The sequence below is a fragment of the Canis aureus genome, chromosome 13 (genome assembly GCF_053574225.1).
Source record: "Canis aureus isolate CA01 chromosome 13, VMU_Caureus_v.1.0, whole genome shotgun sequence".
Taxonomy (NCBI): Eukaryota; Metazoa; Chordata; class Mammalia; order Carnivora; family Canidae; genus Canis; species Canis aureus.
In genome coordinates this window covers 12,562,515-12,589,226 of record NC_135623.1, presented here as the reverse complement: position 1 = coordinate 12,589,226, position 26,712 = coordinate 12,562,515, and the positions used below count along the sequence as shown (strand labels likewise).

The following is a 26,712-nucleotide window of genomic DNA, read 5'->3' as shown; positions in this document are numbered from 1 at the left end:
CTGTTGGGTTATGGGCAAGGACTTTGGCTTCCAGGGTGGTGAGGCGCAGGGGTCAAGGGTCGTGGATCACAGGCTCTGCTCTGCTCTGCCTTCTGTGTTCACCACTGGGCAAAAAGAGATGACCAGAAAGCCCAGCCAGGATGGGACTGGCCCGGATGGGCCCTAAACTTCAGGCCTTGCCAGCTCTGCCCTTGGCTGTGAGCAGGAGCCTTGAAAGGTCCTAAAGTTACTTTCTCTTGCCCTTTCCCGAGGGTACTGTGGATGTATTATGAAATCACACACGGAGGCAGAGGTCTTTACACTCCTGATGACCTGGGGGTGGGGTTCTAGGGAGAACGTGCTTTCCAGGGGGAACAGAGATTTGGACTCTGAGTAATCGCTTTGAGCGCCCAAGAGCGGCCGCCCCTCCACCCAGGGCCTGCCTCAGAGCAGCTGCTGCCTGCTAGGGGCCCCGCCCAGGTATGTGCCTCTCCCACTTCTTCCCCTGCAGCTCGAAGCTTGCCAGTCAGGAGACAGACCAAGAAAGACTGTGCCAAAGGTGGGTGGGAGCCTTAGGGCCTAGGGCCGCGAGAGGGAGGAGAGGCGGCCAGACTGGAATTTAAGTGACTAGGCCAGGAGGAGCGCGTGGGGAGCTGGGCCCCGGCACTGGCCTGAGACCCTGGGATCTTCCTCCCAGGGCTGGGGGCCGGACCTGCTGGGCCGGGCCACCCCTCCCACACCCACTCCAGCACCTGGGGCCGACCTATCGGCTGGCGTCTCCGCCTCCTCCGCTTCTGGGCCTCGCAGCTCGTCCCAGCCCACCCGGGCCAGTGCTCGGCCGCCCGCCGGACAGCGCCGAGCTCCCAGCCCGGCCCCGGAGGAGGCCCGGAGCTATGGGTATGTGCGGAGGGCCCGGCGTGGCGGGAAGGGCAACCGGGCCTGCGCCCCCCCCGCCCGCCCGCCCGTCCTCTACGCGGAGCCCGGGACTCGCGCCTAGGCCGGGGTGCCCAGACCCGCCCTCCGCCCGCAGACGTGCTGGTGCTGGCCGGATACCGCGCGCAGGAGGAGGGCGAGCTGAGCGTGGCGCCCGGGGACGTGGTGCGGCAGGTGTGCGAGGGGCCCGCGCGGGGCTGGCTGCGCGGACAGCTGGGGGGTCGCTGGGGTCTCTTCCCCGAGCGCTCGGTGCAGGTGAGGCCGGGCCCCCAGGTCGCGGGGGGGAGGGTGTCTGCGCGCCCCCAGGAGCTGAGAGCCGGCCCGCCCGGGTCGCCGCCGCCTGCGCTCATTTGCAGGAGATCCCGGAGTCTCTGCGCGGCGCGGGAGGGGCGCCGAGCCCGCGCTGTGCGCGCCGCCGAGGTGAGCGCGGGGCCGGCCGGGCGGGGAGGGGGGCTGCGGAGCATGCGCGGCTCTGGGAGGGGCGGGGGCGGGGCGGGGGGGGGCGGGACCGCGGCGGCCCCGCGGCCTCTGATTGGCTCTCGGGTACAATGCTCCGCCTCGGGGGCGGGGCCTGTCCCGCCCCGCCCCTCGCCCAGCTCGGCGGCCCCTCTCTCCCGTCCAAGCGCAGGTCGCCCCGCCAAGCCTCGGGGTCCCCAACGATGGTGCAAGGTGAGCTTCAGCTACAGCCCGGAGCAGGCGGACGAGCTGCAGCTGCAAGCTGGGGAGATTGTGGAAGTGATAAAGGAGGTGAGGGGACAAAGTGATGAATGAGGCTTGGGGCAGAGATGCTGGAGCCCGTCCCCGCTTGAGGGGTGTGCGGAGAGAGGGGCGTTGGCGCTGGTGGGGGGCGCAGGGATGGGAAGTTGAGGGGGCAAAGGGGAGGGGGCCATCGGGCCGAAGCGGGGCAGAAGCGGGGGAAGGCTTCCCGAGAGACCCTTGGGGCAGAACCAGATGGCCCTGCGTCCTCCTCCTCCCCAGATTGAGGACGGCTGGTGGCTGGGGAAGAAGAACGGGCAGCTGGGAGCCTTCCCATCCAACTTTGTGGAGTTGCTGGACAGTGGGCCCCCAAGTGAGACCTGCACCCTGTGACCCCGGGAACCCCTGTGATCTTCCCGGTGGCCTGAGCCTGCGATCCACTCATCCCGACCCCGCGACCCCGTTGACCTCTCCCGTGATCTAAACTGAACTAGCCCGCCCCCCTAACCTCCCCACCAGGCCTCGGGAGCCCGGACATGCCTGCAGTCAGCCCTGGACCCCAGCGGCCGCCCAAGGTAAACTGGGAAGGGGGGGCACGGGCCTGGTAGGTTCCCGTTGAAAGGCGGGTGGAGGCTCAGCTTGTTCCTCCGCGCCCCCCCCCCCCCCCCCCGTCCCCACCAGCTGAGCAGTCTGACCTATGACAGCCCTCCAGACTACCTGCGGACAGGTGAGCACCCTGCTGGAGGGTTCCTCGGAACCCCCTCCTGTGCGCCTAGCCCACTGGGGGCAGGGGGACACCCCACTGAGCAAATGGGGGAGGGGGTCCCCAACTGGCCTGGGGAGAGAGAGGCCTTGGCTTCAGCGGACCCACCGGCCCTGCAGTCTCCCGCCCTGAGATCTACAGAGTCCTGTTTGACTACCAGCCTGAGGCCCCGGATGAGTTGGCGCTGCGGAGGGGGGACGAGGTGAAAGTCCTGAGGAAGGTACAAGGGGCCCGGGGCAGGGAGGTGGCCGGGGGGGGGGGGGTGCCTGGGCCGCAGGAGCACTGGCATCTGGCCCACCTCCCTGTGCTGTCTTGCTCCCCCAGACCACAGAGGACAAGGGCTGGTGGGAAGGAGAGTCTCATGGCCGAAGAGGCGTCTTCCCAGACAACTTTGTGCTCCCCCCGCCCCCAGTGAGTATGGAGCTGGGGGCGGTGGTGCTCAGTGGGCAGGGAGGCCGCCCCCCGGTGACGTGGGCCTGGAGACGGGGGACCCCAGCTTCAGATTCTGATCACTTTCTTCTTCACAGATCAAGAAGCTGACCCCACGGAAAGTGGCGTCTCGGGCATCAGGTGGGTGCCCGGGGAGCCTGGGATGCGGGCGGGCGTGGGTGGGGGCCTGGGGGATGGCATCTTGCTCTCTGGGTCGCCGCCACTTTAGTTGCCCATAAACGCCCACAGCTCCCCAGTGGTGCAGGACGATAGGTCCCTCAGCGGGCACCTCTGCGAGCGTTAAGGACCCGGTAGGTACGTGTGGGTCTCGGGTCAGTTCATGCGTGTTCCTATTGCTTTGTGTGGCTGAGAACGTGGCCATCCGCACGTTTAGACTTGTTTCATTTTCTCAGGAAGTTTGTGGATCACGGTGTCTGTCTTTGACGTGGTGCTGTGTGTTCACGGGGCATATAACCCTGTCGGTGAAAACTTTAATATGATTTTAAAAGATGAATGAAACTTCCAGGGGAATGTTTCATTCATCTTTTAAAATCGTATTTCACACATGCGAAAACTGTACATAAGTGCTTTGTAACTTATACTGGGGGGGCGCCTGAGTGGCTCAACGGTTGAGCGTCTGCCCTGAGCTCAGGGCGTGACCCCGGGGTCCTGGGTTCAAGTCCCCATCGGGCTCCCTGCATGGAGCCTGCTTCTCCCCCTGCCTGTGTCTCTGCCTCTCTCTGTGTGTCTTATGAATAAATAAATAAAATCCTTAAAACAAAACAGCTTAATAATGGACACGCGTGAACATTCATGACCTGTCACCAAACCCAAGAACTGCAGTATTGCTAATGGTTTATGTAATGATCCTTTTCTTTCCCATTCTGCTACCTACCCTCCCCCCCAAAAGGTAAAGGCTATTGGGAATTTTGTTTTTATGGTTCCCTTGAGTTGTTACATTCATTTACTTATGTGCCTAAATAATGTAGCAAATGATTTTTGCTTGTTTTTGAGCTTGATAAAAATGGTATCATGTTTATAGGCTTTTGGGACTTGCTGTTTCCAATCAACATTATACTTCTTTTTTTGAATTATATTTCTAAGATTAATCCATGTTGTATATAGATGTAAGCTCATTAGTTTTTCTCTGCTGCATGATATTCCTGGCAGGGAATTTACCACAGTTTATGTATGTATCTGGTCTTCTCCTGATGTTAGACATTTTCATCGTTCCTAGTTCTTGGTTTTTGTTTTGTTTTGTTTTGTTTTTTGGTTTCTGTTTTAAGAATTTATTTATTTATTCATGAGAGACAGAAAGAGAGAGGCAGCCCGATGTGGGATTTGATCCCGGGACTCCAGGATCATGCCCTGGGCCGAAGGCAGATGCCCAACCACTACCCAGGCGTCCCTGTTCCTGGTTTTTGTTACAAGAAATATGGCTGCCGTGAACATTCTTGTGCCTGTGTTCTGCTGTGCATGTCGAATCATTTCTCTATCCTAGGAGTAGCATTCTAGATTATAGGGTATGTGAATGTTCAACTTTTATGAGATCTAGTCAGTTTGGTCTTCAAAGTGATCATACACTTTAACATTCCACCATCAGTGTAGGAGATCCTATTATTCCAATCCTCTTCAATACTTGGTTTTATAGATTTTACTTTTTTGTGTTTAAGATTTTTTTAAAAATTGTATTCATGAGAGATACACAGACACAGGCAGAGGGAGGAGTAGGCTCCATGCAGGGAGCCCGATGTGGGACTCGATCTTAGGACCCCAGTGTCATGCCCTGAGCCCAGGGCAGACGCTCAACCGCTGAGCCACCCAGGCATCCCAGATTTTACTTTTTTTTATATGTGAATCCAGTAGGTACAAAGTAGGATCTCATTGTGGACTTCATTTGCATTTATGTGGTTGGTTATAATTAGTTTGAGTTCTTTATATATACTGAATACCAATCCTTTGGAGGTTATATGACTTACAAATGTTTTCTCTCATTGTGGCTTGTTGTCTTTTGGTATAATGGTGTTCTGTGATGAACAGGAATTCTTTTTTTTTTTAATTTGGATTTTATTTTTTTAAGATTTTCTATTTATTCATGAGAGAGAGAGAGAGAGAGAGGCAGAGACACAGGCAGAGGGAAGAGCAGGCTCCATGCAGGGAGCCCGATGTGGAACCTGATCCCGGGACTCCAGGGTCACGCCCTGAGCCCAAGGCAGACGCTTAACCGCTGAGCCACCCAGGGATCCCATGAACGGGAATTCTTAATTTTAATGTAGATGTGTCAGTCTTTCATGGTTAGCAGGCTTTTCCTTGTCTAAGAAATCCTTCCTGCTCCAAGTTCAGAAAAAGTCATATTTTCTTTAAAACTTTTAAAGTGCCTTTATCTTTGTGGCATTAATTTTTTTTTAACATTGATTAATTATTTGAGAGAGAGAGTATAAAAGAGCAAGCATGAGTGAGGGGCAGAGATGGAGGGAGAGGGAGAAGCAGGCTCCCCACTGAGCAGGGAGCCCAATGCAGGGCTCGATCCCAGGACCCTGAGATCAGGACCTGCAGGCAGACACTTAACCGACTGAGCCACCCAGGAGCCCCTGTGGCATTGATTTTTAGTGAATGACCAATTATACCTTTTCTATAGGGGCAATGAATTGTTCCAACACCGTGTATTACTTTCTGCTTGTGAGTTTTACACAACTTTTTAAAGATTTTCTAAGATTTATTTCTAGATACCTCAGATTTTTGTGTCGTGTCTTTTCAAAAATAAGACAGAGGCACCTGGCTGGCTCTGTCGGTGGAACAGATGACTCTTGATCTTGGGGTTGTGAGTTTGATCCCCGTGCTGGGTGTAAAGAGTAAAACTAAAACCTTAAAAAAAATAACAATAAAAAAGTATGTATCCATTTGTTTATTTCAGGAATATAGAAGTGCATTGGTTTTTGTATATTGATTTTATAGCCACTCATGGTGCTAAATTCTATGTCTATTTATTTATTTATCTATAGCTTTTTTAAGATTTATTTATTTTATTTATTTTTTTAAGGTTTATTTTTTCATTTATTTATGATAGACATAGAGAGAGAGAGGCAGAGACACAGGCAGAGGGAGAAGCAGGCTCCATGCAGGGAGCCTGAGGCAGGACTCGATCCTGGGACTCCAGGATCGCGTCCTGGGCCAAAGGCAGGTGCCAAACCGCTGTGCCACCCAGGGATCCCCGGGTTTATTTATTTTAGAAAGAGCATGAGCAGGAGGGGCAAAGGGAGAGGGACAGAGAATCTCAAGCAGACTCCATGCTGAGCGTGGAACCCAATGCAGGGCTCGATCTCACAACCTGAGCTGAAGCCAAGGGTCAGATGTTTAACCGACTGTATCACCCAGGCCCCTCTATCTGTAGATTCTTATTAAGTTTTCTATGAAGCCAGTCGTGTTATCTGTGACTTACAATAATTTTGCTGTATCTTTTCCACTTTATAACATTTTTTTATTTTATTTTTTCATTTTACTATAGTGGCTAGGGGCTCAACCCACTCTTGAATAGAAGTCGTGTTGAACATCATTACCATGTTCAGTGGAATGTTCCCAACTTGTCTCCTTTAACAGCGATACTTAGATCTTTTCTTAGATGCTTTTTTGTCAGGCTAAGAAAGGTTCTTTCTTTCTTTTTCTTCCTTCCTTTCTTTCTGATTTTATTTATTTATTTATGAGAGACACAGGCAGAGGGAGAGGTAGGCTCCCTGTGGGGAGCCCGATGCGGGACTTGATCCCAGGACCCCGGGGTCACGCCCTGAGCCGAAGGCAGATGCTCAGCTGCTGAGCCACCCGGGTGCCGCAGAAAGGTCCTTTCTATTTCTAGTTTATTTAGAATTTTTATTAAGAGTGTGTGCTGAGTTTTTTCAGATTGTTTATATGAATCTTTTGAAATTATTCTCTGGGTTTTCTCCTTTGATCTGTCAGTGTGATAAATGACATTTGTAGAACTTTCTAATATTAAGCCACCCCTGCATTTTTGGGATACATTCAAATTGGTCATGGTTTTATTATCTTTTTATGTGCTGTTGGAATATTTTCCCAGTTTTTCTTCAGATTTTTGCATTTATTTCTACTGTCCTCATCTGATTTTGAACATTATACTGGCCCTGTACATGAGTTACGAGGTATATATTTAGTTTTTAAATTATCTGGTAGATCTTATATAAGATGGAAATCATTGTGGGGGTGCCCGACTGGCTCAGTCCATAGAGTGTGTGACTCTGGATCTCAGAGTCGTGAGTTTGAGCCCCATACTAGGGGCAGAGTTTACTTGGGGAAAAAATAAAGAAGATGGGAATCATCTTTCCTTGAGAGTTGATAAAACTTGCCTGTGAATCCATCTGGCCCTGTTTTTTTCCCTTACGGGAAGATTTTAAACTATTTAATTTCTTTAATAGTTATGAGAATATTTGAAATTCTTTTTCTTCTTGTTTTGTTTGGCTTAAATCAAGAGAAGTGTAATCTCTCACAGTTCTAGAGGCTAGAAATCCAAAATCAAGTTGTTGGCATAGCCATGTTTTCTGTGAAGAGTCTAGGAGAAGCATCTTTCCTTGTCCTTTAGCTTCTCTCTCTCTCTCTCTCTCTTTTTTTTTCTTTTTTTAAGATTTTATTCATGAGAGACACAGAGAGGCAGAGACACAGGCAGAGGGAGAAGCAGGCTCCCTGCAGTGAGCCCCATGCAGGACTCGATCCCAGGACCCCAGGGTCATGCCCTGAGCTGAAGGCAAACCCCGTGAACCCCCCAGGTGCCCCTGTCCCTTAGCTTCTGGTAGTTCCTGGCAGTCCTCGGCTTAGGGACAGATCTACCGCTCTTCTCTGCCTGTCTTCACATTGTCTTCTGCACTGTGTGCCTCTGTCCATATTTTCCTTTTCTAGTAAGGTCACCGGGCATTGGTTTAGGGCCCTACTAGAGTGTGACCTCATCTTAACTTGATTCCATCCACAAAGACTCCTTTACAGCTGCTGTTCAAATGGCTTTACCCTGGAACTCGGAGGAGGAAATCTTGCACTTTGGGAGTCTTGCACAGACAGCCTTCTGTCTCCTGGTCCCTGGGTAATGATAGCTAGCCAAAAATCTGGCTAAAGGGGGTCCCTGGGTGGCGCAGCGGTTTGGTGCCTGCCTTTGGCCCAGGGCGCGATCTTGGAGTCCCGGGATCGAATCCCACGTCGGGCTCCCGGTGCATGGAGCCTGCTTCTCCCTCTGCCTGTGTCTCTGCCTCTCTCTCTCTCTCTGTGACTATCATAAATAAATAAAAATTAAAAAAAAAAAAAACAAAAAAAACAAAAAAAATCTGGCTAAAATTCTTGATCCCTGGGTGGCTCAGCGGTTTAGCGCTTGCCTTTGGTCCATGGTGTGATCCTGGAGACCCGGGATCGAGTCCCACGTCAGGCTCCCGGCATGGAGCCTGCTTCTCCCTCTGCCTGTGTCTCTGCCTCTCTCTCTCTCTCTCTCTCTCTCCCCCTCTCTCTGCATCTCATGAATAAATAAATAAAATCTTTTTTAAAAAAATAAACAAAATCTTAAAAAAAATTCTTGAATCCATTTTATCTTCGTATTTTATTTTATTTTATTTTTGCTTTATAGTTACTTTTATGTTTTTTATTTTTTTAATTATTTGTTTTTTAAAGTAATTTCTATGCCCAGTGTCGGGCTCGAACTTAACAACCCAGAGATCAAGAGTCCCACGCTCCACTGACCGAGCCAGCCAGGCACCCCTAATGAATTCTATTTGTCATTATCCATTTCTTCAATGTTTTCTGATTATTTATGTAAAGTTATTCATAACATTCTCTCATAATCTGTGTCTGTACTTAGTCTATTTTTTATTTTTAGTAATTATTTGTCCTCTCTTTTTTCTTATTCAGTCTCATCAGAGTTAAAATATTCAAATACATATATATTATTTTTTTCTTTTTTAGAGAGAGGGAGGGAGGGAGAGAGAGAGAGAAGGGGCAGAGGGAGAGGGAGACAAAGAGTCCCCAGCAGGTGGCTCGCCCAGCATGGAGCTCCGTGCAAGGCTCAGTCTCATGACCCTGAGATCATGACCTGAGTTGAAATCAAGAATCAGTTAACCAACTGCGCCGTCCGGACGCCCCTGAAAAAACAAAACCTTTCTATCTTACCTTCTGTTTTGAAGACTCATCCAATTTCTGGTATGTGTTGTGCTTCATTCCTTTTTGTTGCCCAATAATATTTCCATTGTGTGAACGAACCACGTGTTACTCATCTGTTTGCTGGTGGACACATTGGGTTGGTTTTACCTTTGGGGGCATAAACTCTCGTGTACAAGATTTTGTGCTGACGTGTGTCCATGTCTCTTGGGTGTGTGCGTGGGAAGGGGTTTCTGGGTGCCGGACAGCTCCGTTAGCGTGGGGAAGAGCCGTCGCACTGTTTTCCAAAGTGCTGGTCCCGTTTTCTCCTCCCACCAGCGATGCGTGATGGTTCTGCTTCCTCACATCCCCTCCAACAATTGTCACTTTTTTATTATAATTATCCTAGTCAGTGTGAAGCGGTAGCTCATCATGGTTCTGCTCCACTTTCTTGGACGCCTTAAATGTTGAGCGTCTTTTCGTATGTTTATTGACAATCTGTGTGTCTTCTTTTGGAGAAATGTCTATTTGGATTTTTTGCCTATTTTTTAAATTGGGTTATTTGACTTCGGACTATTGACTTGTAGAGTTTCTCGTATATCTTGGGAAAAGTCCCTCACGGGGCATATACTTTTGCAGATATTTTCTACCATCCCGTCTGTTGTCTTTTCACTTTCTTGTCCTTTAAGGCTCCAGAGGTTTCCATCTCAAGGAGGTCCCATTTTTCTATTTTCTCTTCGGTTGCTTGTGCTTCTGGTGCCCTACCTATGAAACCAGGGCCAAGTCCAATGCTATAGCCCAGATCGAGTGACCTCCCTTCCACCGTGGCAGAGAAGCGCCAGTCTTTGCAGCCGGCCCCATGCTGCAGAGCATCTGCGTGGACCAGGCTGGCAGGGCAGGGGCGGGTGCAGGCCTGGGAGACGATGCCATCAGCACTTCTCAGGTTACCTTCTGCCTTGGGTCAGCTTCCAGAGCACGGAAACGGTGGTTTTGTCCAGCTTTCTAGTTGCAGTGCCAGGTAAGGATTTGTCAACCACGTCGTCGAGCCATAGTCACAGCCCCTGTCACCATCCGCTCTTCTTAGCGCCGCTTTCAGGGTTTCGGCTCCTTGTCTCTGTGCTTTCAGCCTGCCACTTCTCTGGCTTTTGGCTGTGCTTTACCTGCTACTTAACCTGTATCACATTTGATTTCTTTCTAGAATGCTATTTTTCATCTGCAGTCATTCAGTTTCTCCTCCGCCCGGATTTGCCTGTTGATTCCCGACGGGCCCTGTGTCGCAGGCTTCTGTCGCGGGCTCGGGCCCCGATGCCACCCCGGGGGAGCTCACGCCTCGTCCTCCAGGAAGGACTTGCTTCTGCTTCTGCCAGGAGCCAAAGGGCGCCGGCCACCAGACTCCACCGCAGGCTTCTAGAAGAAAGGGGTGTGCAGGGTGCAGGGCTCGCGCTGCTGCGCAGTTTCCACGCGTGGGGCCTGCGGGGGGCTAAGGGGGGTCGCCCCTCATCATGGGCCTCAGTAGTGCAGTGCTGTCCTCTCGCCGCCTCTCTGGCCTCCGTTCCTCCTTTCTGGTGGACCTCCTCCCGCCTCCGTGAGGTCCAGCAGGGCCTCGAAGTTGGGTCCCAAGGAGGATGTACTTGCTCCCCGACCGGGCACCTGATCGGCCAGAGCACAGGAAGCCAAGGTCAAAGTTCCCTTCACTGAGCCTTGACCATACGCCCCATAGTCCTCTGAGCACCTCACATGAGCAAAGTCACTCAGAACTCGCAGGAGCCCCAGCAGGTCTCACGGGTGAGATTCTGGGGCACAGGGAGGGGACGTCGTCCCATTGCTGCACGCAGGCAGCAGGACGTCGGAGCCTTGCGTGGCTGCAGGACCGACCTGGCCTGCGGTGCAGATGCACCAGCAGGTGCATTGAGTGAACAGAGTGGCCCTTCGTGTGCCCACAAATACGAATGTCACCCAGTGTGACTGTTCGCTCTGATGTCACCTTCTCTGTGGCCTTCTGTGGCCCCATTTAAAGTGGACAGTCCCCTGCTTATTCTTCCTCGGCGACACCCACTATATATTCTGGTTTTGCCTATGTCCGCTTCCCAGTAGACCCTGAGTTCGCGGCGACTGCGGGAGGGATGTGCCTGCAGGGGGGGAGCTGCTGCCATGGTCCACATGGTCCCGGTGGAGATGCTGGTGCCTCGCTCCAGTGCTTAGTGGCAGAGGGGGTGACAGGTGGCGGAAATCAGGCCCCATCTGAAGGTGGAGCAGTCAGGTTACTGCAGGTTTGGATGTGCAGCACGAGGGAATGAAGGGGGTCACAGATGACTCATTTTGTCATCTGAGCAAGTGGGTAAGTGGCTGAGGTGGGGAACGCTGGTAAAGAGGCGTTTTGGGGGGGATGAGAGTGCAGGTTTGGGTATGTTCGATGTGTGAGGCCAGTTAGCTCCCCAGGTGGGAACAGAGGACAGAGATGAGCGTGTGGGAGTTGCTGGCGCACTGGTGCTAGTTAAACCCGTCACACGGGGTGAGATCTCTTAGGGAGTACGTGGGGTAGAGGAGGCCTAGAAGTTCTAGGGCAGGTGACTGGCTTGGGGAAGGTTACTGGCGTGGTCTAGGGAAAAGAGGAGGGTCTGAACCCCGGAGGCAGCCACGGGCACTGAGCAGGGGACAGGTCGTAGAAAAGTCTGGGCAGGGGCACCAGCTGGCTTAGTCCGGAGGGCATGCAACTCTAGATCTCAGGGTTGTGAGTTTGAGACACACGTGGGGCACAGAGATTACTTTTGAGAAGAAAAAAAAAAAAGGAAAGAAAAAAGTATGGATAAAAAAATCCTGGCAGGATTTGAAGCCATGTCCCCTTCAAAGCCTTCCCTGACAACGGTGTCCTGCTAGGTGTCCCCTACTCGCTCCCACAGTTCCCTAGGCCCACGCGGCCCCGAGGGCGGTCGCCTTCCCCAGAGTTTGGAAGAGGCAGAGTCAAATGTTCATCTCCTGTCCCCAGTCCCCTCTGCAAGGACAGGGCCAGCAACTGTTGGACGGATGGATGCCACACTCCCTTCTCCCCTCCCAGCTAAGGAACCAAAAAAGATGATGGCCAAATCAGCCCTCCCTACAGTCAGGAAGCTGGTGACAGCCCCCAGTGGACCCAGTAAAGCCAAGTAAGGAGCTGGGGGAGGGGATGAGGAGGGGGGAAGGAGGAAGGCACGAGGGAAGTGCTCCTCCCCGCCCCCCACCTCCTGGTCTGATGGGGGTATGTTCCAGGCCCTCTTGGACACCCGGTGGAGACAGTCAGAAGCGCCCCTCTCGAGACCTGGGTAGGTCTCCTTGCCTCCCTCCAGTGGGGCAAGGAATGGGGCACGGGGATAGGGTGGTTGTGCTGAAGGACAGAGGTGGGGAGAGACCCGGGGTCAGAGTAGCCTGGACCCCTGAGGTTCTGCTCTCATAGGCTCTGGGAGCAGCTTCCTCAGCGGGGGTCCGGGCCACCCTGGTAGAAAAGGATCGAAACCCCACGCTCCTCGGCAGCGCTCTGCAGCTAGTCAGGTAGGGGGCCCTGCCTGGTTCCTGGGGGGTATGGATGGTGTACAAGGGTGAAGGCCCCCAGGTACCCATCCCTCGGCTGAGACCTCGTCCCCAACACCACAGGAGGAAGAGCAGAACAGCCTAGCAAAGGCCACTCCTGTGAATAAAACCTCCACTCCAGACAAGACCCCCAGCCCAGAGAAGACTCTATCTCCGGATAAGGCCTCCACTCCAGAGGAAGCCCTGACTCCGGAGAAGGCCCCCATCTCAGAGGGATCCCTGACTCTAGAGTTCAAGGTCCCAGCCCCAGAGAACCCCACCCCAGAGGAGGGCCTGACCCTGGGCAAGGCCCCCAGCCCAGACAGCGTCATTTCTGGGGAGGAGGCCCCTGTCCCTGAACTCCCACCGGAGGATGAAGTCCCTGGCCCAAAGACGGTCCCTCCTGGGGATGAGGCACCCACCCTAGGGAAGGTCTTGACCCCTGAGCAGGTGCTCTCTCAAGAGGCCTCCACCAGGGACATCACTCAGCTCCACTGCTTCTCTCTGGAGCAAGCCCTGCTGCCGTTCAAGTCTCTTGTGGCCAATGAAGCTCAGTCCCAAGGGGTCCACACGCCAGAGGAGCCCCATCTCCATCAGAGGGGCAGCTCCCCATTCCAGTCTGAGTCTGAGTGCAAGTCAGGGTCCGTGCCTGCCCTTGCGAAGGCGACAACCCCCCTGGAGGAGGCACCTGGGGAGCATGAGGGGACCCAGGAAGAGGCAGTACTCCCCAAAGAGGAGGTGTCCCCCAAAGAGGCAGCCCCTGCTCAAAAGAATCCTCAAGCTGTCAAGGCGACTCCAGACCCCCAAGAGGCTCCCGCCCTACTTTCCCTGTCTCCGCAAAATCTCACGGACAGCAAAAGTGACAGAGGCGACATAACGAGGCTCCAGGACGAGTTGGAGTCTTTGAGGAGGTCGCTGGAGCGGATGGGGGTGCAGCTGGAGTAAGTGGGGCGGGGCGCGGGGGGGGGGCCCGGGCTCGGCCTGCACAGCCCACCGCTTCCCCTCCGTCCGCAGGAGGAAGCTCGCCGACCTCTGGGAGGAGCTGAAGAGCGAGAAGGAGAAGCGCCTGTCGCTGGAGGTGGGTGGGGTGGTGCCCCCAGGGGCGGCGGGCTGGGCCCCCCCCCCCCCCCGCCTGCCCTGACGCCCTCTCCCGACCAGGTGCGGATGCAGCGGGGGACTCAGGAGTCCCGGACGCGGGGCTCCATCCACGCGCAGACGCAGACGCACTGAGGGGGGGCCCGGGAGGGACTGCGGCGGGGCCTGGGGGCGAGTCGGGCTGCGGCCACCCACGTCCTGGCACACGACTCCGAGAAACGCACGAAAGTAAACTGCGGTGTACGCGCCCGCCGCGCCTGCCTGGTCCGTGCGGGGGCGGGGCCGGGGCCGGGGGGCGGGGCCAGGGGGGGCGGGGCCGGGGAAACGGTCGGAGGAGGGGGCGGGCCCAGGGGCCTGGAGGGAGGGCGGGGGCGGGGCCTCCGCATTCCTGGCGGTCTCTCCCGGGCACATCTGGCCGACATGTGGCTCCCATTACCGTTCCCAGGGCCCGCGCGCCGCTATTTTTACCCACCGGATGGCGGGGGCGGGCGGGGGGCGTCTCCCTCCGACGTCTGCCGGGGCCGGGAGCCCGGAGCCGGGAGCCCGGAATCCAGCTGTGCGCCCGAGGAGGTGGGCGGGCCTGCCCTGCCGCCCCGACCCCTCCCGGGGGCGCCCGCCTAGCCCGGGCTGTCGTGCCTTAGCGTCGAGGTCAGGGCCCCGGGCCTGGGGCGCGCGCGCGTGACCCCGGAGCTCCGCGGGGAGCGGGCGGGGTGCGCCGGGCCTCGCGGGTGAGGAATGCGTGTGGGGAAGGCCTGCGAGTGACAGCTTGCTCTGCTTTCAGTGTGAGCGGGAGGAGGCCTGTGTGCGGAGGGGCTGGTGGGTCGGGACGCCGGGGGTCAGCCTGGTACACGAGTCAGGGGGCATCTCCATCCGGGGCCCCTGCGCGGCAGGAGCCTGGGGCGCACGGGGGGCAGAAGCAACAGAGGGACACTGAGTCATTGGAAATGCAGTTTTCATTGGTCCCTTCATCTCTTAACCGATCCCAGGAGGGGGGCTGGGGTCCCCGCGTCCGGGCCTTCCCCGCCGGTTTTCTGGCAGGACTGGGGAGCCCGGAAGGTGGGGGTCCAGACCCCGGAGCCCTGGGGTAGGGGGGAGGCGGTGGGGCGGGGCCGTCCCAATGGCCTGGGGCCGCTGTGAGTTGGCGCGCAGGGTGCAGTACGCAGAGCTCCTCGCAGCGGGAGCGGGCGGGTCAGTAATAGTGCATGCGCCCCAGGGTGCCAGTGGCCGTGGGGCCGGGCCCCAGGGTGCCGGAGCCCAGCAGGTCGGGCTGCCCGGTGCGCCAAATCTCCCGCAGGATCCGTTCGCGCTCCTCCAGGCGCTGCGCCCGCTCCAGCTCCTCCGCCGACGTGAAGACGTTGACGCTCAGGGGCCCGTCGGGCTCGGCGCTGAGCTCCGGGCCGGGCAGCGTGTCGTCGGGGCCCAGCCGCGTCACCGTGTCCTCGTCGTCGTCGTCGTCGTCGTCGTCGGGCTCCAGGGCGCTGCTGCGGGGGTCCCGGCGCGGAGCGGGGCCGCGGGGCCGCGCGCGGGGCGCACAGGAGATGCTGATGACCAGCAGGCACAGGGTGAGCAGCAGCCCGAAGCAGACTCCCAGCACGAAGTAGAGGCCGAAGCTCTCGGGGTTAGCTGCGGGCGGAGGGCGCGCGTCGGGGGGCGCCCCGGCGCCTGGGGGGTAGGTAGTCCCTTCGCCCAGGAGCCCGGGTTCTAAGGTGGGGGGGGCGGGGGGAGGGCGGGACTCCTTACCTGCAAGACCCAGGTAGCCGCTAGCGGGGGGGCGGGAGGGGGAGAGGGGAGGAGGGGCTGGGGGCGGGGGGAGGGCGGGACTCCTTACCTGCAAGACCCCAGGTAGCCGCCAGCGGGGGGGGGGAGGGGATGGGGGCGAGGGGGAGGGTGGGACTCCTACCTGCAAGACCCCAGGTAGCGGCCAGCGGGGGGGGGGAGGGGATGGGGGCGAGGGGGAGGGCGGGACTCCTACCTGCAAGACCCCAGGTAGCCGCCAGCGGGGAGGGGGGGAGGGGATGGGGGCGAGGGGGAGGGCGGGACTCCTACCTGCAAGACCCCAGGTAGCCGCCAGCGGGGGGGGGGGGGATGGAGGCGGGGAGGGCGGGGGAGGAGGGGAGGGAGGGGCCCGGGCCCCGGGCCCGCCCTCACCGCGGATGTGCGCGTAGGCCGCCAGGCTGTTGCTGAGCAACTCCATGTCCCTCCGTGGGGCGTCCATGCCGCTCTGGGGGCGGAGGGGCAGCCCCCCGTCAGCCTGCGGGGTCGCAAGGTCGGACCCCCCCCAGCCCACGGCTGACCGCGACCCCGCTGCCTCCGGAGCAGCTGACCCCGCTGCGCGCGCTCCACCCTGCAGACGGCGGCTCCCTAACGTCGTTACGGCCCCGGGCCCGGCCTGGGGGGCCTCTTCCCCGGCGCAGACGCCCCTCCAAGCCGCGGGAGCCGCCGCGCCCCCCGCCCCGCCGGGACCCACCGCCCGCAGGCCCCGCGCTCGCTCACCGTCGGCGCCCCGCTTCCCCGCTGCCGGCCCCGGCGCGTCCGGCGGCCGCATACACCCGGGCCCCGCCGCGCGCGCCCCGTCCGGTCCCCGCCGCCCCCTGCCCCGCTCGGCTCCCAGGCCGCGGCAGCGCGGGCCGGACGCGGGCCCAGGACCAGCCGCGGAAAGTTCCTCGGAGGAAAGGGGCGGGGCGGGGCGGGGCGGGGCGGGGCGGCGGGCGGGAGGGGGAGGCGCGGAGGGAGGGGGCCGGGGAGGAAGGGGAGCGGCGGGGGGGCTCGGCTCTCCCACAGGAAACCGCGGGGAGGCGGGCGCAGCGACCCGCCCCCAAGCTCCTAATAACAAAATAATGATAATAATAATAATGCGGATGAAGTTCCGCTTCGGTGCCGGGCAGCGTGAGTGCGGGTGCGGGTGCGCGTGCGGGTGAGGGTGCGGGTGCCGGTGAGGGTGCGCGTGCGGGTGAGGGTGCGGGTGAGGGTGCGGGTGTGGGTGCGGGTGCGGGTGCCGGTGAGGGTGCGCGTGCGGGTGAGGGTGCGGGTGCGCGTGCGGGTGAGGGTGCGGGTGTGGGTGAGGGTGCGCGTGAGGGTGCGGGTGCCGGTGAGGGTGCGCGTGCGAGTGAGGGTGCGGGTGCGCATGCGGGGGAGGGTGCGGGTGTGGGTGCGGGTGCCGGTGAGGGTGCGCGTGTGGGTGCGGGTGCGAGTGCGTGCCCTTTGAATATTCTTTCCTTTAACTCTAACACCCTTGCGACGCGGGCACTGTTGTCGCCACTTGGCAGAGAAGTAAACTGAGTCAGGGAGAGGAGGAGGGGCCCAAGGTGGGCGACGCTTGACCAAAGGGTCAGGATTTGAACCCACTGCCCTCTGCCCCTAGAGCCCGTCTACACCTTGCTTTCCTCCCAGGGGCGCCTCCCTTGGACCCTCAATTCACAAGGGAGGGAACCCCCCTCCCGGGGCATCCAGCTGGCAGAGCTCTGTCACACGGGGTGACTGAATGTTAGAGCCCTGCAGGCCCCCCCCAGCTGCCCCCAGCTTCTGCGGCCCCTGTGCACCCCACACCGCCCTGCACCCGCACCCCAGCCACGGCAGACGTGCACTTTGCTCCAGGCTAAACGTGCCCAGCCCTTGCATCCACCTCCCCCCAGGCTCAGGGCTCACGTGTGCAGTGTGTCACAGGGTCCACGCGTCTTCCTGCCCGACTCTCAGCCCCCACCCCTCCCGGGCCCCCCTTCCTGCGCGGGCCCTGGGTGAGGGGGAGGCCCTCTTGGCGGGAGCCTCAGAGAGGAGGAGGGAAGGAAGGGGGAGAGGAAATTGCAGGCATAGCTGAAGGCGCGGCCTGAGGCCTGTGGGCCCGTGACCCCCCCTGTGTCCACGCCGGAGACCCCCACTCCCAGGGCTGAGCCTGGGTTCAAGCAGAGGGCAGATCTGAAAGGAGAAAGGCGGACTGGCCCGGGGACAAGCAGGGACTCCCAGTGTCTTGGGGATTGTTGGGTCTGTTTTGTGCATGCGTGTGCAGGCGTCCCTGCCCCTCCGGGTACTCGTGTGTCCACTTCCATGTCGCATGGGCCGCAGCAGGGGTGTGGCGGGTGCACCAGGACAAGCCGCTGCGCATCGGGTGCTACCCCAGGGCCTGGCCTGGGCCCCCGGGCATGGGCGCCCCTGGTCCGAGCGGGCCGAGCGACAACCCTGCAGGGGGAAGGGCCGGGTGCTAAGCGGGGTGTGCGCAGCGGGCTTGATCTGTGTGTCCCGGGCTGTCGGCTCGTGTATGCAGCACACTTGTGTCTGCCGGACTGTGTCCCGGGACCCATGTGCCCTGGCTGTGGGCCTCCCCCCGCAGCACGCCCGTGTGCCCTGGGACCCGCGAGCCCTCCGTCCTTCTGAGGGCGGGCAGGAGTTTGGATGTTTGGCTTCTGGTACCGCCGCCTGCTGACATGGGTGTCCGTCTACGTTGCTGTGTCACGCGTGCTTGGAGAGGGCCAGGTGTGACTCGGCCCCGGTGAAGCCGGTGGCTGCGCTGAGCCGCGTGGGGGTCGACGTGCTTACGTCCCTTCAGAGAGGGGGACACATGGTGGCCGGCGCGTTGCCTTCCCCTAGGGGCTGCGTGTGGCCAAGCCCTGGACGGTTGCAGAGAGGCGGGGGGCGACTCCTGGAGGCCCTGGGTGTGTCCCTCTGGCCCACCAGGGCGGCCGCCACGGGCCTCGTGACCGCCTGGCCACCTGTTGCCTGTGGATGTCCCCGCTGCCGGCCAGTGACGGGCCTGCTGCCCGTCCAGCTCCCTGCCCCCTGGCTGGCCGCCTCTCCGCTCTCCTGGCCTGTGAGACTAGACATCTGTCATCTGGGAGGCACAGAGAGCGACGCTAAGACAGGAAAGACGGGTCTTTGTTCATGAGAGAAGTTAGGACACGTCTCGCTGGGAGGTCGGGGCGAGGGGCCCAGCGCCCCTGGGAGGCTCGGGGGGTTAGGCTCCGGGCCCAATGCGGAGCCAGCTGTGCTCCCCATGGGGGCTTCGGTGCCGCCTAGGTCTCCGATGGAGGGAAGAAGGCGACACTTGTGGCTTCCGTGGACCTGCCGCCACGTCGTCTGAACGCTCCCAGCCCGGGCCGGCCGGCGACACTCCTGGACGTGGAGGGCCTGCTGGCGCCGGTGCCAAGCGTGCTTCCCCCGCAGCCCCTGCCCGTAACCACGGCGTTTGTAGCGGGACTCCCACCTCACGGGGGAAACTGAGGCTCAGGCTGGGCATGTGCGCGTGGTCTCGTGGAGGTCAGGGGCGCGGCCCGGATGTGACCTGAGACCGGAGTCCCCAGCTGTCTCCCGGCGGCGCCAGGCCCGGGGCTCCTGCCGCTGGGCCCAGAGCTGCCCCGCGGGACACTGTCGTCTCCTCGGGGACTGACGCCGCAGCTGAGAGTGGGGGCGCCTCCAGCCCAGCCGTGACCCCGGGTCCCGGATTGAGTCCCCGCAGGGAGCCGCCTCTCCTGCCGCTGTCTCCGCCTCCGTCTGTGTCTCATGAATAAATAAACACAATCTTGACAAACTCGTATATAAAGGCAGGAAGGGCCAGGATGCCCAGGTCGGAGCTGGATCCCGGCTCCGAGGCCACAGGCTCCTCGGGCAGCGCCCCCGTTCTGATGGGCACCCCCCCCCCCCCCCCCCCGTCCCCGCCCGGCGCCCGGGTCCTGCCCTGCGGACTCGTGGGAGGGGGGGTGCGCCCAGGCCAGAGGAGCGCAGAGCTGGCGGGAGGCGAGGCCAAGGGTTCAGGGCCGGCCGGGAGGTCACAGAGGTCACAGAGGTCACGGAGCCCCAACACCAAGGAGCCTTCCAGAAGGCCTGGAGGCAGGCGGCCCGCGGGACTTCCTCTGGTGAGCAAGGTCCCCCGCGGCGGGGCTGGGGCGCCTGCGTGTGGACATCGGAGGGGCACCAGCAGGGGACGCACGGGACCCATCCCGCTGCCCTGTGGCTGTTTGTGGGGGGGGGCCCACAGGCAGGGGGGCAGGGGGGTGAGAGGGGGCAGCGGGGGCTCAGGCAGGGTGGGAGTGGGGAGGGGGGCTCAGGCGGGGTGGGGGCGGGGAGACGGTGGGGGACTTGGGGGGGTGGGGAGGGGGTGCTCAGGTGGGGGGGAGACGGTGGAGGGGGGCTTAGGCGGGGTGGGAGTGGGAGCTGCCGGGTTTGCACGTGAGGTGGCAAGAAGTCAGGCCCCGAGACTCGGTCCCCCGACCCCCACCCCTCGCGCCCCCACACCCCCCGCCGAGAGCCGGGCAACTCCAGGGCGCTTCTCTCCCTGAGGCTGCGGGGCTGGTGGAACCGTCTCAGTTCATGTTTGCTCAGGAGCGGAGGACAGAGGACACTGTTGATCATCCCCTCCCCCCACCTTTCTGAAATGTTCCCCTTCCGTGGCTCATAATAGAAACTAAAGAGCAGGGATGCCTGGGTGGCTCTGTGGCTGAGCGCCTGCCTTTGGCCCAGGTCGTGACCCGGGGTCCCGGGGCCGTCCCCCATTGGCTCCCTGATGCTTCTCCCTCTCCTGGGTCCCTGCCTCTCTCTCTCTCTGTCTCATGAATAAAATAAAATATTTAAAACCAAAGCTGAAGAGCCGTCTAGTAAGTTGAGCTCAATAACCCCCGTTCGGTGGGCGAGCTGCGTGCCCCGCAGGCCCAGGGGTGGAGACGCGCCAGCCAAGCGGGTGGCCGGGCAGGGAACAGAGGGAGCAGAGGCTGCTGGGCGGTGGGGGTACCATGGGGGTACAGTGGGGGTAGGGAAGGAGGTGCCGCCACTGGCAGGTGGCAGTGCCGGGGCCCAGTGGTGGTGCCCTGGGGGTGAGGGCGCCTTCTGGCTGGGGATCCGGAGGGCTCCCATATCAGGGGTGGGTCAGTGAGGTGTGACACGCGAGTGTAGACTTGGGGGGGCAGGGAGGCAGGGCCCACCCGGCTGCTGGGTTGTGAGGAGGTGGGGCCGGGCAGCTCTAGGGCCCGTGCAGCCTGGGCTCCCTGTGATCCGCGCGTGGGTCCCCGCACAGGGGCGGGGTCCGCGGGGCTCCGTGCTGCACCCAGGGGTGCCCGCCCACCTGCAGCGCCGCCAGCGTCTATATTTAGGCGAAGGAAGGAAGGGAAGGCAGGCGGCCGGCAGGCTTCCCAGGGGGCGCGGGCGCGTGGGCACGGGGGCAGTCGGGGGGAGCCCAGGGCCCCGACCCCAGGTTCGGCTTGCAGGGAGAGGGGGGCGACACGCTGGCGGCTCGGGTGCCTCCCATGGGCAGGGCTGGCTCAGCGGCCACGTGGGAGGCCCCCTGGGGGTGCGGGGTGTGGGGAGGGAGGTGCGCTAACGGGTTAGGGGCCTGCTGGGTAGGTGTGGTCCCTCCCCCGGGTGGGGGGCTGGGGGGCTCCCAGGGGGCAGAGGCTGAGCTGCAGGAATCCTGTCCTGAGGGCAGGGGCAGGACGGGGACACACGGAGAGAAGGGCAGGAAGAGGCCACACGGGCTCCAGGTCAGGAGTTTTATTGCTGACATGCAGGAAGAGTCCCCATGTAGTACAAAAATAGGTCTTTATACAAACTTTTTTGTGACTTTTTGTTTCGTTTTGTTTCTTTACAACAGGACCTCTCAGTGTGACACCCGGTGAGGACAGGCCCGACCTCCTTTTTTGCTTTGCCGCAGGCGTAGGGTCAGAGCGGGCCGATGTGGGGCGCAGTGCCTGAGCCCGCAGACCCCCCGCGCGGACCCCCGAGGGTATTGCTCTGAGAAGGAGGGGGAAGGCCGCCCATGGCCGCGGGGCGGGCACAGCTGAGACCTCAGGGAGGACAGCGGGCTGAGCCCCGGCCACACTGTGCTTTACTCCCTCGGGAGACTTCTTTTTGAAATAAATATAGAAAAGAGGACACCCCGGCCCCCGCGGCCCGGCACCCCGGCTCCCCGCGGCCGCCACTGCTGCCAGGCCGGGTGTGGTGCTCCGGACAGTGAGCGCTGGGCTCAGGCGGGCTCCCGCGGCCCCACTGAGGCAGAGGCATGAGGCGCCCACGTGCTGGGATGGGGGCACGGGGAGGAAGGGGCATGGGCGGCCCTGCTACTGCTGGCAAGAGGTGGCCCCATTTTTTCAGATGGGGAAACTGAGGCACAAGGAGGTTTGGGAACTTGCCCAAGTCACTCACAGTGAGTCAGCTTTTGGGGAGGGGGCAGCTCGCACTCTGGGAAACTAGGTCACACAGGCCTCGGTCGCCTCCCCACCGGGGAGCAAGGACAGACGGGAAGGGGCTGAAGGCCCAGGGCTGCCTGGAGGGGAACACAGCCTCTCCAGGGGGGCCGGGGGGTCTGCTCGGTACCGGGTAAGGCCAAGTCCAGTGAGGGAGGGGGGCGGGGAGCGCATTCTGGTGAGAACAGTGTTTCTGGCAAGACCGGCATCCACTTCAAAATCTCGGCTCGAAAAGGGCAGCGGGGCTGTTCTCAAGCCAGGAGTCCTCCCCGCCAGCCCCGCGGCCCCGAGGAAGGGCCCTGGCCGGGCTCTGGCGGTGGGGACCCCACATCCACGAGGCGGCAAGAATGGGGGGGGTGGCCCAGCCTTCGGTGAACCCGGGGCGCCCCGCAGCCTCCACCCCCGCCGCCCCTCAGGCACCCCTTTCACATCTTTGTCAACATCACCTCGGTACCGCGGCGTGGGGTGCAGAAAGAAACCAGGGTTAATGCGAGGGGACAGCACCTCAGAGAAGCCCCTGAGATGGGAGAAGGAGAGCCAGGTCTAGGAGGGCCTCTCCATCACCAGAGGCAGGGGGGCCTGGTGCTCTGGAGCTGGGGGGCCCGATGTGGGTGCTGGGGGCAGGGGGTGGCCGCGGGCCCAGCCACCTGGAGATGGGGAGAAGTTGGCTTCAGTACAAAAATAAATATATTTGAATTCTGCTTAAGATGAGGTGAAGTCTTCCAAAGCTCAGACTGCGGGGGGCGCGAGGAGGCCCCTGGGGCTGGGGGCGGGGCAGGGTCCTTCGGGGCCAGCAGGCGGCCGGTCAGCTTATCGGTGAGCGCCCCAGCGGCCGGGCCCTCCTCCCGCTTGGGCCAGAGACCGCGGGGTAAAGCCGGAGGTAGATTAAAACGTCATGATTAAAAGCAGATTAGTTATCTAGGCTTCTCAGATTAAAAAACCAAACAATCAAGCAATCATTACCCAAGTAGCTTCGTGGTACGTCCGCTGACCCCGCGTGTGACCTGCGCTGTCCCTGCGCTGTCCCTGCCCCGGCCGTCGGGGGTGAGGGGGGTGGGGGCCGCTACCTGGGGGCTGGAGGAGGTGGCGGGCGGCCCGGGCGATGGGGCTACTTGCGCAGGTAGCGCTGCGCCAGGATGGCCGCATCCAAGGGGTTCATGGGCTGCGCGTCATGGCCGAGCCGCCGCACGGGGGGCACGCTGCCCAACTGCCGCTTGGGCCCCCAGCTCCGGGCCTCGTGCACTGAGCTCTTCTCCTCGGCCAGCAGCAGCTGCTGCCGCATGTAGTTCTCAAACTCGTACTGGGAGCACTCCTCCGTCACCTTCGCCTGGGGGGGAGGGGGGAGGACACAGAGGGGGAGGGGAGGAGGGAGAGAAGAGGGGAAGGGGGAAGGGAAGGAGAGGAGAAGGAAAGGAGGGAGGGGGAGGGGAAGGAGGAGAGGAAGGAGGGTGGGGGAAGGAGAGACAAGAGGGGGAGGGGAGGGAAGAGCGGGGAACCAGTGTTAGGGGATAGGTGAGTGGGCGGGCTCTAGAGGCCAGTGGCCCAGAGCGAGGGCCCCCAGCCCCCCAGCCCCCCAGCCAGCAGGGACCTAGTGCGGGCTGCTCTGCTGACCACAGGCCTGGGATGGCGCGCACCCCCCTCCTGAGCACTGGCCCCGAGGGTGTTCGCAGGACCTGGAAGCCTTGGCTCCCTGGGCAGGGAGGGGGGGCAGTCATCTCCCCTGGGCCGGGGCAGGGTGGAGGCTGTGGCAAGCAGACCAGGGAGCTGGCGCAGGCGTGCTCACCGTGGGGCAGCAGGCCTGGGTGCTGACCTGGGAACGTGGGGGCACCTCCCTGAACCTGTCTCCTAGCGAATGGAGGCTGCGAGCTGTGGGGTGGTGGGGGCCCCCCGGGGGCCTCCTGCTCCCACCTGCCCCGGGCTGGGGAGGCGGTCCCTCCAGCCTCCTCCCAGTCGCAGAAGCCCTGCCCTCCAGGGGGCGCCCTGAGATCACCTGCCAGCGGCTGCCCCCACCCTAGGCCGGCACTTTCTCCCGGGCAGGGAGCAAGAAACGAGAGAAAACTGGGAGAAAATGAATCATCTGGAAAAGGACGAGCAGAAAGGCTGAAAGCGCCCCAGTGAGTCAGAGGCAGGGCGAGGTGGCTGTTAAGAGGCCAGGCCAAGGCAGGAAGCGGCAGCTGGGAGGGGACCCCCCAGCACCCCCAAGCCCCCTCAGCACCCCAAGCCCCCAGTCCAGCCGCCCCTACTCACCTCCTGGGAGCTGTCGGCGCTGCTCATCTGGTCGTCGATGTCGGGAACCACCTGCAGAGGCCCGCTCAGTGACGACAAGGACTGCCTGCGGGGAGGCAGAGAGTCAGGCCACCCCAGGCCCCGGACAGGAGCCCCAGGACAGGAGCCCCGCGCCGCCCTGGGGTCCAGCAAGCCCCCTCCTGACAGGAATGACTCAGTTTTCTCATCTGATGATGGGGACGTTTCTACCTCACGGGCTATGGTGAGAGAATGCCAGCCCCACCGTGGGCATTGACTGGCATGCGCGGTGCGTGACCCTGAGTTCTCACCATCTCGCCTGTGGAGAAACCTGGGAATTGGAGTCTGTCTGGCAAAGGAAGAGCTGAACCCCAGACCGCTTCCTGGGTGGGATGGGCGCGGGCGGGACCCAGCCTTCCACCCAGCCCGGCACCCGCCCACTCACCACGACGCGATGATGGCGCTGAGGGCCTCCAGGACATCGGCGGCAGCCAGGCGCTGCTGGGGGTCGAGGACCAGCAGTTTCCGGATGAGACACACGGTGTTCTCGGAAACCCGGCCGTCCCTGAGGCGGGAGAGGCACGGGCTCAGGGGCTGCGGGCTCTCCCTGGCCCCCCTGCCCGCCCCCCTCTGCTGCATCCGTCCCTGCGGGGAGCGGGACTCACTCGGGGATGGTGTACTCGGCCGCCTTGATCTTGCGGAAGAGCTCCTGCGGGATGCTGTCGTAGAAAGGGAACTGGCCGTAGAGCATGGTGAAGAGCACCACGCCCAGGGCCCACATGTCGCTTGGCTTGCCCCGGTACGGCCGGCCTGTGGGGCGCACGGACACACACACTCAGCGGGCCGGGAAGAGCGAGGCCCCGGGGTCCCCTCGGCTGCCTGCCCACGGGACCCCGTGCCTCGTCCCCCTGCCCCACTTCCGCCCAGGATGACGCCCCACCACGGAGGGACCTTGGCCCCTGGAGGACCCATGGAGGATCCATGGAGGAGAAGGGTCCTTGGCCTCGTGCAGGTCGGCCACCCGCACACCAGCCCTGCTCCGCCACACGTGAGCCCTGCGCACTGGGCCTGTGCTTGTGGCCCCAGCGGCCGGCAGGCAGCTCGTGGAGCCGGTGCCAGGAGCGTGTACGGAACTGAAGAGCTAACCGGCTCTGGAACACTCAGCCACCCCTGCCCCTGTCACTGTCCCCTCGCCCCCAGGGCCTCAGCCCAGTCTCTGCTGCCTCGCGTCTCCCCTACTGGAGGGAAGTTCTCAGAAGCAGGTGCCTCTCTGCTGGGCACCCTGCCGGGCTGGGGCGGCCTGGCCTCAGTATTTGCAGCAGGAAGGACCACCCATGGCCGACACCCTGCGCTAGTTTCCTCCCCTGCAGATCGGAGGGCAGCGTGCATGTAGCCAGGCGGCCGCGCTGGGACAGCACCCATGTCGTTACGTGCCCACCCAACTCCAATTAGATCTTTTCTGTTTTTCTGAAATGAGGCACAGGGATGGGAGTTGTCCAGGGCCGCATGGCTGAGTGGGGCAGCCCCGCTCCTCCCACCCCCAGGGCACCGTCCCTCTATCCATTTGTACTAGGGCTCCTCGGGCACGCCGGCCCCTGCCCAACCCATTCCCACAAGCAAAGTGGAGCAGCTCAGCCCCTTCGAAGTTGCCCGCCCGGCCGGCCCCCGAGCCACAGGTGTCTGGCCTGGCAGCAGACTCAGCAGCGGCCAGGTCCCAGGATGTGACCCATGCGTGTGGGGCAGATGCTGCTGGGCACCAGGCAGGGCCTGGACACCAGGATCCCTCCTGTGGGCCCCAAAGCCGCCTGGGTGACCCCAATGCCCTTGGGATGGGGGTGCCTGTTCTAAAGGGCTCTCCAGGCCCACTGGAGGTCAAGCTGCTTGACCAGTGGGTGTGCACAGCACACGGGCGTGGACGTTTTGCTACAGGCTTTAGCCAGTGCTTCCAAAAGGTGTCTCGGGCCGCCTTCACCTAGCCTACGACGTCCTCTGTGACATGGGGCCGGGACGTTGACCTCACAGGGCTGCTTGGGGCGAGAGCTGCCTTTTGCCCCGGCTGGTACAACAGGCCATGTTGTGCAGCTGACCCCACGGGCAGCCCTGCTCTCCTGGACCCTGCTCTACCACGTGGGGTCATCGACAGAGCCCACTCTGTTGGCTCCAGGGGGTTCCTGCCGAGATGCCTGGGACAGACCAGGGGCCACGTCCTGCAGCCTGAGCCCCAGGACGCCTGCCCCGACCTGGATGGGGGATGAACAGCCCCCTCTAGCAGATAAGCCCCCCGGGACCTCAGCCTGCGCAGGCCATCCCACCTGAGTGCTTCGAGCCTTCCTTTCCGCACCAGTAATGCCAGCTAGCTAATTAGCCAGACAGCAGGTCAAAGGCCTTTCCAACCCACAGGACCTCATGAAGCGGAGGCTGTTACCATCCCTGTTTTATAGATGTGAAACTGCAGGCCCAGAGAAGTCACTAACTTTTTCGAGGACACGGTTATTAAGCAGACTATAAACTCTATGCGGGCAAGGTCCTGTTTGCCTTTCACGGCTCCACCCCGACACCTGAGGCTGTGCTTGGCGCATAGGATGACCAAAGTGGCAGACCTTGGCTCAGAGCCCACACAGCGGGACTTGTCATTAATCATCCCGCTGCAACCTCGTAACCATGTGGGGAGGCGGCCACGCATCTGCTGTTAACCCGTGAGGCAGTGGGTTCCTCTGTTTCAGCCTCTAAGACTGGCCTGAGTCTGGAGGA

The 26,712-nt window shown here is 61.1% G+C and overlaps 3 protein-coding genes across 17 annotated transcripts in view; 1 reads left to right on the top strand and 2 right to left on the bottom strand.

Annotated features, from left to right (window-relative positions):
* The first annotated feature begins 359 nt into the window (after positions 1-359).
* SH3D21 (SH3 domain containing 21) lies at positions 360-13,808 on the top strand. 11 transcript variants are annotated; one of them, XM_077844737.1, is made up of 17 exons: positions 413-876; positions 1,010-1,167; positions 1,269-1,332; positions 1,541-1,659; positions 1,891-1,981; positions 2,128-2,183; positions 2,290-2,335; positions 2,491-2,591; positions 2,696-2,782; positions 2,899-2,941; positions 3,050-3,115; positions 11,904-12,060; positions 12,164-12,216; positions 12,348-12,442; positions 12,545-13,401; positions 13,475-13,538; positions 13,619-13,808. In XM_077844737.1, exons 1-17 carry the CDS (start codon positions 873-875, stop codon positions 13,688-13,690), a joined length of 2,133 nt encoding a protein of 710 aa, XP_077700863.1. In that variant the 5' UTR covers positions 413-872; the 3' UTR covers positions 13,691-13,808. The 11 variants fall into 11 exon arrangements, with proteins under 11 accessions (XP_077700865.1, XP_077700867.1, XP_077700864.1 ...); XM_077844742.1 differs by having other exon boundaries at positions 415-876; positions 1,010-1,086; XM_077844739.1 differs by lacking the exon at positions 1,269-1,332 and having other exon boundaries at positions 360-538; positions 12,545-13,371.
* A 682-nt stretch (positions 13,809-14,490) lies between these two features.
* EVA1B (eva-1 homolog B) lies at positions 14,491-16,224 on the bottom strand. The gene is made up of 3 exons (XM_077844730.1): positions 16,049-16,224; positions 15,704-15,776; positions 14,491-15,178 (listed from the first exon to the last, which is right to left on the bottom strand). The coding sequence occupies exons 2-3, from the start codon at positions 15,768-15,770 to the stop codon at positions 14,745-14,747; spliced, it is 501 nt and encodes a 166-aa protein (XP_077700856.1). The 5' UTR covers positions 15,771-15,776; positions 16,049-16,224; the 3' UTR covers positions 14,491-14,744.
* Positions 16,225-21,010: 4,786 nt separating this feature from the next.
* Positions 21,011-26,712, bottom strand: part of STK40 (serine/threonine kinase 40) — a 39,927-nt gene continuing 34,225 nt past the window's right edge. For all 5 annotated transcript variants that reach the window (XM_077844729.1, XM_077844726.1, XM_077844728.1 and 2 more), the window contains 4 exons: positions 24,627-24,771; positions 24,407-24,526; positions 23,965-24,049; positions 21,011-23,044 (listed from right to left, as the gene is read on the bottom strand). In XM_077844729.1, the coding sequence (XP_077700855.1) occupies positions 22,826-23,044; positions 23,965-24,049; positions 24,407-24,526; positions 24,627-24,771 (569 nt within the window). In that variant the 3' untranslated portion in view covers positions 21,011-22,825. The remainder of the gene's footprint in view (positions 23,045-23,964; positions 24,050-24,406; positions 24,527-24,626; positions 24,772-26,712) is intronic.